At 35.4% G+C, this 10,459-nt stretch overlaps 2 protein-coding genes across 3 annotated transcripts; both read right to left on the reverse strand.

The window, feature by feature from the left end:
- Nucleotides 1-2,045: 2,045 nt before the first annotated feature.
- Nucleotides 2,046-4,964, reverse strand: LOC111803309 (ADP-ribosylation factor 2). Of its 2 annotated transcripts, none has more exons than XM_023687654.1 (7): nt 4,859-4,964; nt 4,158-4,312; nt 3,382-3,452; nt 3,103-3,222; nt 2,676-2,794; nt 2,505-2,586; nt 2,046-2,354 (listed from the first exon to the last, which is right to left on the reverse strand). In XM_023687654.1, the coding sequence occupies exons 2-7, from the start codon at nt 4,303-4,305 to the stop codon at nt 2,349-2,351; spliced, it is 546 nt and encodes a 181-aa protein (XP_023543422.1). In that variant the 5' UTR covers nt 4,306-4,312; nt 4,859-4,964; the 3' UTR covers nt 2,046-2,348. The 2 variants fall into 2 exon arrangements, with proteins under 2 accessions (XP_023543422.1, XP_023543430.1); XM_023687662.1 differs by having other exon boundaries at nt 4,158-4,306; nt 4,859-4,923.
- Nucleotides 4,965-5,821: 857 nt separating this feature from the next.
- LOC111803324 (1,4-dihydroxy-2-naphthoyl-CoA synthase, peroxisomal) lies at nt 5,822-8,022 on the reverse strand. The gene is made up of 9 exons (XM_023687674.1): nt 7,640-8,022; nt 7,435-7,557; nt 7,252-7,353; nt 7,119-7,157; nt 6,691-6,789; nt 6,561-6,608; nt 6,388-6,483; nt 6,148-6,270; nt 5,822-6,057 (listed from the first exon to the last, which is right to left on the reverse strand). Exons 1-9 carry the CDS (start codon nt 7,889-7,891, stop codon nt 5,941-5,943), a joined length of 999 nt encoding a protein of 332 aa, XP_023543442.1. The 5' UTR covers nt 7,892-8,022; the 3' UTR covers nt 5,822-5,940.
- Nucleotides 8,023-10,459: the final 2,437 nt, after the last annotated feature.

Here is a 10,459-nt window from a genome sequence, read left to right on the forward strand (position 1 = left end):
GCGACATAAGAATGAATAGGCTTAGCTCACTTGTCGTTGGAAAGTGAGTGCCGCATAATCACAAATTTGCTGCCATCAAGAGTGCGATTGTGACAATGAAGTCAATATAAGACATATAACTGTAGAGATAGTATGCATTAAATTTCATTTAATCAAATTCATGTTTTGAATTAAATTGGCAAGTCTATAACTTCATTTTAAAGTGTTTAATTTGAGAATTTGCAGGTGACGTCACTAATTTAAGGCAAGAAATTTAGGGGCATTACAGTGTGAGTATCTCTCGACATATTGTAAGTTCATTAACGTTAAAATATTAATTAAAGAGAGTATATACACTAAAGTTAGTGTGGAAATGGTGAGAGGAGAGCAAAAGAGACAATGATTAGAGGGAGAGAAGAGAAAAAGAAAGAGACAACAAATCTGATTTGTTGTGTTGGGTGGGGAATACAACATTGGAATTCGGGACACAATTCCAGTTTGCTGGCGAGCGGCCATGACATGGGGCGCTCCCCTGCCCTGTTTTTTTCTTCTCTGCTTTTCAAACCCTTGTTTGTTGTGCCTTTATCTTTGTCCAAGAAGGGTTGGCCTATAAAGGCTGCTCTACTCCCCCCTTGCTTTTCCTTTTCTGTCTTTGGATCGTTACGAGACAATGATGGGTTATTTTCCATTGTGAAGTCATTGGTTGTGGATTTTAAGCAACTTTTCTAGGACCTACGCCCAACAGGCCTGGTCTTGGAACATCTAACAAAACTCCAAGATAAGTTCTGCACAAATTCAACATATTTGTAGGGAAGAGGAGCAAGAACAAAAACGTTAGATTCTGTGGGATTGATGGAATGAAAGCTTCGAGATGTCATTGGAATTTGATCCGAAAGGCATTACAGTGAGTATCAACGGTTGTGTTTCTGGACATAACGAACAAGATGAGTCTTTGCCACCATTGGTGAGTTGGTTTGGGTTAAGGTTTGGGTTAAATTGGGTTAAATGGAATCAACAAACCAGTTATTTAAACATATATTTATCAAAATTTTATTTAGTTGAATTAACTACTTTCAATTTTTTATTCTTTAAAATTAAAATTTTAAATCCATTCTTTTAAAAATATTTTAAGACTTGGGGTTGCAAATCTTAATAAATATCTGAAAATAAATTAAAAAATAAATGTTTTTGCATATTAATATCTTCATTAATAATTATTTATGTTTTTTCAATCTAAATAATAANAAAAAAAATAAATGTTTTTGCATATTAATATTTTTATTTTATTAAAAAAAAAAAGGAATGAAGGGTTGGGTTGGGTCTCTTCATTAATAATTATTTATGTTTTTTCAATCTAAATAATAAGGTAGAATCTAACAAATATTTCAGCTCGGCCCCATATCTAAATAATAAGGTAGAATCAAACAAATATTTCAACTCGACCCCAATGCAACCCAATCCACAAATAACCCTACTAACAACGTCACTCTCAGGGAAGTTTATAGTTATGTGGCATCATTTTCTAGAGCTTCTTTCACTTGATAAATGATGGGTTGGAGAAGTGAGACAGGAGGGAGTAACATCATGCTTAAAAACAAACACCCTTCAAAAATCCTCAAAATTGAAGATCAATATATACAAGTATAACTTGTACTTTATTTGTCTTAACCTTCTTTTTCCCCCAAGAAAAGAAACCAAAAGGAAGATATATTTGGTGGATTGTTATCCAATTCCCCAAAGAAGATATAACCTTCTCACTGTGGATAGAATAGAACTTGGCTCATCAAAATTACTACAAACAGGAATAAAGGATCATTAAGTAAATACTTATCCCTTGACAAGTGAAAGATTTTACCATCAAGAATTAATATAAAACTATCAACTATGAATTGATCTTTGATATCGGTTTCGGCCTCTAAAGGGAAATATGTGAACAACATCCTATATCGATGCTCAAGATTCATCGTTAACTGGAAAGAATTCATTGTAACCAAAGCTACAAAGAAAAGCTAATCATGACACTAAATTATGCGGCATTATTATATCTTACTATTCATGCAATGAAATTGAAACGGAAGCAACAAAAGAATTGGTTATGAGACAAATCCAACATGGAATGATACATCAACTAGTTTCAGCTAGAAATCGAATGAGAATAACAAGCAAGTAAAGCCCCAAAAAAGAGCCCCAAACACAATAACCAAGGCTAACCATTCTGATATTACAGTATAATGACAAATAGTTTGCTAAAAAAGCTCCCGTAAACAGAAAAACCATAACCTCTTTGTAAGGTGCCCCATGAAAAAAATTAGATAATATTCACCCTGCATCCAGAACTGTGAGTCTCAGAAGCAACTGTTCGATACCGCTCATGCCTGCATACCATAGGAGCATATGCATAGAGATGTAAGTCACTGTTCAACAGGATTTCAGTAAATAATAATAATAGAGTGAAAGAAAATTGATATAAAGCTTTTCGGGTTTCAAAACCAATTGGTAAATCAGAGAAATATGTTAATATTTACCTTATTAGCAATGTTGTTGGAGAGCCAATCCAACCCCTCATAAAGCCCCTCTCCAGAGGTGGCACAAGTGCTCTGGATGTACCTGAAGATATCCATGAAGAAGTTCACATCTGAGTAAGCCAAGTTAAGAGAAGGAAAATTTTAGATTCAGGATAAGATGACAAAGCCTACCAGTGACGCTGACGGAGCGAGTGGAGCCCAAGCTTGTCAGTGATCTCAGCAGCATTCATTGCATTAGGAAGATCTTGTTTGTTAGCAAACACAAGCAAAACTGCATCTCGCAGCTCATCCTAGGATCACATGAGATATCATTAGAATCTGATGGTCCTGTGTCTACATAAACTGAAACACAAGGGGGAAAGGGGTACACTACTAGTACCAGGTCTATTACAAAAAGACAAGCATTGACGTCTGACTAGATAATAAGAACATTATCAATGCTTAAAACTTGGATAGATAATGAGATGGCGAATAATTTAGAAAAAGGAAAATGGTAAATCGTGAACCATTCAAACAGTACTCCCAAAAATGATATAGCGGGATTTACGAGTGACTTCAAACAGAAGCTCAAACTAGATAGTAAGTTAGTATGTAATACCTCATTCAACATCCTATGCAATTCATCCCTGGCCTCAACAACTCGATCTCTGTCATTGCTATCAACAACAAATATGAGACCCTGTGTATTCTGGAAGTAGTGCCTCCACAAGGGACGAATCTGTTGGACAACCATTTAAGAACACAATTTAATGAAACAGTATATAAATGACACATTTAGAAATAAGGAACAAATGACCTGCATTCTAGCAGGGTAAGATTTTAATGAACACAATGTCAACTCAGACAGGAGAGAAATCAAGACAACAGAAGTTCAAACCTTGTCTTGACCCCCAACATCCCAGACAGTGAAGCTGATGTTTTTGTATTCGACAGTCTCAACATTAAACCCTGCAAGTAAAGGACATAGGCTAAATTATGATCTTCGGCAAAGCAAGTGCTAAAAAATAGATTATGCCAAGAGAAATTTCAGTCAAGGTGACAATCAGCTAGTTGACTTCTTCAAGCAAACTTTCTTTGTACTGTTTTTCTTTCTACGTATCGATAATCAACTGGATAAGATGTAGGCGGTTTAATATTTCAAATCATAGAGTTAACAAACATCCAAATGTTAAAGCAGAAGGAAATTGTGAAACCAACATGAAAAATGCACAAAAACATGGTATAGTCGAATACCATATGAATATGAACGGCAGTGATGAGAGATCTAAATATTCCTTCCTCCTTTGACCAAGGTGATAATCTAGTGATTGACACTTTACTTCAGCATTGACTATATATTTGTTTTATGTAAACATATATCCAGATGAAAAAATATTACAAGTTCAATATTTAATATGGTTGACAAACGAATGTAGTATATAAATGAGCAGAAGAAAATTGCGAGCCCAGCATGGAGGAGTATTGCCATGGTGTACTCCTAGTAATAAATCATATAAAATGCAGAGATGAGAGATGTCGTGAGCTTACTTTCCTAAATAACATATTATAAACGAATCAATCTATATATACACACACACACAGGCACATAGATCGAAGATAGATCATGTAATAACTCCGCTTATATCTAGAAAGGAAATGGAAGAGAAAACTCACCGATGGTAGGGATTGTTGTCACGATCTCGCCAAGCTTGAGCTTGTAGAGGATAGTCGTCTTACCAGCCGCATCAAGACCAACCATCAGAATTCGCATTTCCTTCTTGGCAAAAAGCCGACTGAAAAGCTTTGTGAACGTAAGCCCCATTCTGTCTCTGCCAAAAAATCCCAACGTGATTCCAACGCCATCAGAATATATCAGATAAATCGATAACCATGCCGACAAAGATCGGGAGAAAATAGCGATGCCGGAAATGAAAATCAACAAAATACATATATACAAATCTAGATAATTCGAAGTACCATACAATAAAATGGAACGTAAAAATGAAGCAGCTGAGAATCATCAATTCCATAAAATTACATCCCTCACGCTCACTCGAAGGGATCTGAAGGTATACACATCGCAACTTCAGATCGATTTGAGACCAGGAAGGTGACCTCATATGAAACTCATCCAAGAAATTCAAGCATCCAATAAAAAATTAAACCACAAAAAATCGACAAAGAAGCAGATCGGAACAATAAATGACGGTACTAATCAAAAGAGGCGCCTAATTCGTATTAGAAAACAAAGTATTATGTGTTATAAATTGAAAAGAAACAATGGACATCAGAAAATCAAGAACCACAATATCAGAAAGACTACAAAATCACAGAGGGACAGAAAAGGAGAACGAAATTCGGAAACAAGAAATTACCTTCAACGAGCACCACCGAGAATCTACGACAGACAGAAAAAAGAACGGTGGGAAGATGAAATTCCAACCCGGGCCCTGTATATAAACCGAAAGGCGAGGGCAGGTTGAAGTACGAAACTACCCTTTTGATGTACCGCAGGAGAGTCAATTAACTTCCAATAAACATCGAACACGTCATTGATCTTTGAAGTCGCAGATTGGCGTCATTCGACTTTTCACACACAATAGGAAATTAATATTATTCAGCGCGTTGAATTTTAATCCAATAAACGGTCGCCACGTGTTGATGCAAGTTTCGTTGAATTGAATGTTATAGCCCTGCGGTCGTCGGTGATTCAAATTTGAAGTCTGGAAATTGAAAGCAGACGTTCAAACTTAGAAGGAACATAACCTAACGGGTAATTTTATTTCTATTTCTAAAAAATATATAATAAAGTCAAATTCCAAAAAATAAAAGATAAAAAAAAAATAATAAATAAATATTTAGATCATGGATTTTTACATTATTTTATCAGTAAATTTAAATGGGATTTTATTGTGACATTAAAATCTTTCCTTTTAAACATACTTAAAATTAAATTACTCGTTTTAATCCAAAATCTCAAATTAGGCAAAATTAAATCGTAAAAACAGGAATTACCAACTCAGTAATCTTCTTTAAATGGTAAAAGAATCTCAACCCATTCAATCCAATTACCGAGATTAATCACTTAATAAAAACAATTTATCTTAAATAAAATTTTATTAAACGTATACAATGAATTCGAGCTCGTTATTTATTAATTTCTTTTTCCAAATTGCATCAAATCTAATTTCTTACAAAAATTTGATTTATAGACACAAAAAATAATAATAAAAATGACACTTTTTTTTTTTAATTTTTTTGGTAGTATATGTAATTTATTTGCATTATATTAAAAAAGAATGTATTTGTATTGACTAATGAATAATCCTCCACTTCCAAAATGGTTGAAATAAAATAATAATAATAATAATTAAATGTTATGGTACCATGGTTCATTATTATTTAAATTAAATGTTACATCCGAGCTGCGAAATTCGTTGGCATTTGAATTTTGAGATCACGGTTTTCTTGGGAATTTAGAGAAATCTGGTGGCCGGCGTTCCATATACGCCGATCTTCCTTCGTTACTCTCTTCTGTACCATAAAACATGAGCGTGGCGTCGCCGGCGAGCGCCTGCACGACGGATCAGAGAACAGTGAGTCAGTCATTCAGCCGGCCGGAGGAAAATCATTGAAGAAAATTGGGAGTTTCAAAGCACGGTACCTGAAGTCCGGCATGTCCGTCGTCAACGGCGTTGAGAGCCGATTTTAACAACCGGATTGCCGTCGGACTGTTCCTTAGAATCTCTCTGCACCATTTGATTGTTTCTTGCTCGAGCTTATCCACCTGAAGAAGGAAAAGAAAAAACAGAGCTACGAGTTTAACCAAACTTTTGAAGTTTTACACCAAATTCAGAATTAAATGAAGGATTTGGGCGGCGGCGGCGGCGGCGGATGAGCTCACCGGAACTACGGTGTTGACGAGACCCATTTTATCTGCTTCAGAAGCCGAGTAGAATCTGGTGAGAAACCACATTTCTCGTGCCTTTTTGGGGCCAACCTGATCAATCCAAGAAATCAGAAAAAGGCGAAACAGAGTACCGAAACTGAAAGGCCAAACCCAGAAATTTTGCTAACCAAACGGGACATAATGGAGCTTCCATAGCCAGCATCGAAGCTCCCCACCTAAAGGGAAGAACAGTTCAAATTGAAGCACAGAGGAAGGAAGCAATGGCTGCAATTCAGAAATTTTTTAAATTGAAATTACCTTAGGACCTGTTTGACCAAATATTGCATTGTCTGCCGCAATGGTTAAATCACAAACCATATGCAAAATATGTCCTCCTCCAACAGCATAACCTGCCACCTAACAATAATACATTCAAAATTAAATAGTAATTACAAAAAAAAAAAAAAAAAAAAAAAAAAAAAAAANAAAAAAAAAAAAAAAAAAAAAAAAAAAAAAAAAAAAAAAAAAAAAAAAAAAAACTTATATTATTTCGTAAATATTTAAAAACCATACTAACTCAGACTATCTAAGTCACTGGAGTTATCAACTCAATCAACTCGACCAACTCAACTCGTGTATATCTTTGAGTATCGAATTTGTAATTGTAATTTAGTCAAATTAAGAGATAAAGTTATGATGATTTTAAAGTAACATAGACGATCATTCAGGAAATTGTGAAATTGTACCATAGCAATAACTGGTTTTGGAAGACGACGAATCTGGACCTAAACAAGGATTAAGGAAGTAAATCAACATCCAAAAGTGGCAAAAAAAAAATAATAAATAAATAAATAAAGAAATCGAACGACATGTCGATACCTGTAAATCCAAAACATTGAGACGACCAAAATCTTCAAAATCAGAATAACCATCGTTCTTCCTCAAAGCCTGATCTCCTCCACTGCAAAACGCCTCTGTTCCCTACGAAGATATTAATTGAAAAAATGGTGGTAATGAACTCTTAATTACAAGTAATAATCCACAAGAACTGAAGAAAATTACCTTTCCGGTAAGAATAATGACTCCGATTGAACTATCGTCTCTGGCATCGTTAAATGCACGAATGAGCTCTTTAATCGTCTGCGGCCGGAAAGCATTTCTCCTCTCCGGTCGATTGATCGTAATCTAAAATTAGGGCACAGAAAATTACAAAGGTAAAAAATAAAAACACAGCGATTGAATTCCCTAATTTGGAGCTCGATTAAACCTTCGCAATGGCTTCTCCAACGGCCTTCTCGTAGATGATGTCGATGAATTCCTTACCGGAGTTGTCGTCCACGATGCTCCAAACGACAGGGTGAGTCGAGACAGCGCCGTGCTTGCGGTGGTAGTTGTCGTCGATTGAGGCGGCGGATAGGCGGATAGAGTCAGGATTTGGAGTTCGTGGAATCGGAATGAGATGGCCGGAAATGGAAGCCACTCTCCTTCTCATCGTGTTCTTCAGGTCATTCTCCGCCATTGTTGAACTGGAATCGGAGATGAGGAAGAAGAAAAGTCGAAGGGAACTAAAGATTAGTTCAGTTGAGGGGATCGGCTCGATAGGCTGATGGGCTATTGGATAAGATAAGGTACACCCGCTTATATCGTGCAACTATCAGTTGAGGGAAGAAGATGAAGAATATTAAAATATTATTTTAGTTTATTTATTTTTTTTAAAATAAACCATAAATGAACTGAGTCATTTGGTCTCCTATAATTAAATTTAAATATTTATAAGTATAATGATTAAAATATATGGACCAAGAGTTATATTTTTATTTTAATAATTAAGAGTCATATTGATAGTAATTATGCATTAATTTATGTAATTATTGTCATCAAGCCTAAGCAATATTGAAAATATAGATGGGAGGGTTAAATTAAATGGAGGTTGAAAAAGATTATAATAACCGGCCGAATTGATTTTTCTTTTAGTCCTTATAATTTCAAGTTTTTGTATTTTAATCTGCGAAGTTGTTTAAATTTTTAAATGTCAATTTTAATTTCTTAACTTCAATTTTATTTTGTCAAATAAATTTAAATTTTTTTGGCATGATCTAATAATGTTTTATTATTTAATAAGCATTTGACATGCGAGTATTTTGTAATATTTATAATGGAACTAGACGTAAAGTTTAATTTTATATATAATAATTCTTTTAATTTAAAAAATCTTAAATTTTAAACTCTTTTTAATAAATTTTTTAATTTTAAAATGGTTCGAACTCTTGCCACTTTCATTTAACTTGTTTATTCTTTTTTTTTTTTGAAGGGACTGAGAGGTTCTTCCACTTTGCTTTAAAAGGAAGTATTTTGGCTCTGCTGAATTTATATCTAGATTGTTTAGAGATCATTGTAATTTTAAAATGCTTTTAAAAGTTTGATCTCTGGTCACTTTCATTTGATTTGTTTATTCATTTTCTTGAAAGGGTCCAAGATGTTCTTCTATTTGGCCTTAAAAGGTAATGTTTTGACTATTGAATTTATATCTAGTTGGTATCATGGGTTTTTACGATGCAATCTAGTTCCTCCTCGAATTTATACTATGTATCTACCCATTTGAACCCAACTAGAAATCGTTGTAATTATGGCTTTGAAACTCATAACTAAGCGTTCGAAGATTTTATTGGCACAATAAAGTTTAGAGTATGACATTAATACTCGTTACAAGCTCTCATTGTATCTCATATAATAATATTTGTCACTTGGATATAAGGACTCTAGATTTTGCCTCCAGTTGATTTCATCCCAAAAAAAAAATTATTCATACTAGATATTGTTTCTTACCTTTATAAAATAGCTTTTGTAAAATAGCTTTTCTTTCTATTCGTTTGTAACATTCTTCGGGCCGCGGGTGGTGGGAGAGGGAGAAATCAAGATCTTTCAATCCACCTCCCTTGGAGACCCAATGTCCTCGCTCAGGGATGCTTCGTTCCGCTCTCCAACCAATGGGAGATCTCCCAATCTACCCCTCTGGTGACCAACGTCAGGATCTCTCAATCCACCCCAATTGAGAACCTAACGTCCTCGCTCAAGAATGCTTCGTTTCGCTCTCAAACTAATGTGAGATCTCTTCATCCATCCTTGCTTGTTTCGCTCTCCAACTAAGGGATCTCTCAATCCACGCAATTGAGGACCAACATTGGGATCTCTTAATCCACTCTCACTCGTTTCTCCCTCTCGTGAGATCTCACAATCCACCTCTGCTCTCTAACTATTGTGGAATCTTTTAATCCACCCTCTTGGAGACCAACGTTCTCGCCAGCACACTGCTTGGTAATTAAGCTCTAATAACATTCGGTAATAATTTAAGCCCACTGCTAGCCGTTACTTGCACCTAACGATTTTAAAACCTTTTTAGCAAGGAGAGGGAGTGGTTAGTAGTTCCCTCCAACCCAACATGGGGATCTCTAAACACAGCCAACAAAAATATAGCTAAATAGGTATTTCCGGTGAAGGGTGCAGTTGTATTTTGAACAGTCGGATTTGTAATCTGCCGCCACCGCTCGATCGGAGGGAAAACAGGGGCTTGCCTCGCAGACTTGGTCCAACGTCAGCCGTCGAGGTAAGTCTATGGCTCGCCTTACTCATCTATGCCTCTTTACTGCTATTTCACTAGAATTTCTTATTTGCGCTTTGTTTCTTCTAAATTCAGTACTATGTTTGAATGCTATGTATTCGTAATCTTTTTGGACTATCGAGGTTAATGTGAGGTATGTTTGATAATGCTACTGCTGATGATCGATTATGCACACGAGGTTCCGTTGTGTAGACCTAGTATCTGTGTGATAATTTTTCGACGGTTGCTTCACTTGGTAGTGGATGCGTAGAAGATATTATCCGCTCGATGCGTTTCTTATGGTTTTCCTACTTATTTTCCATTGTTGTCATGAAGATCAGACAAGTTCATTTAGGAGAAGTCCACTATAATCTCTAGATTTGTTCCTTCAAAAAATTAAAATACGATTGGTTCCTCGGAGAAGTTCTATGGAGCTAGTTTGGGCAAGAGAAATCTCTTTATAGATTAGTCGGGTGGAACATGGCAAGG

This window comes from Cucurbita pepo, chromosome LG01 (assembly GCF_002806865.2).
Source record: "Cucurbita pepo subsp. pepo cultivar mu-cu-16 chromosome LG01, ASM280686v2, whole genome shotgun sequence".
Taxonomy (NCBI): domain Eukaryota; kingdom Viridiplantae; phylum Streptophyta; class Magnoliopsida; order Cucurbitales; family Cucurbitaceae; genus Cucurbita; species Cucurbita pepo.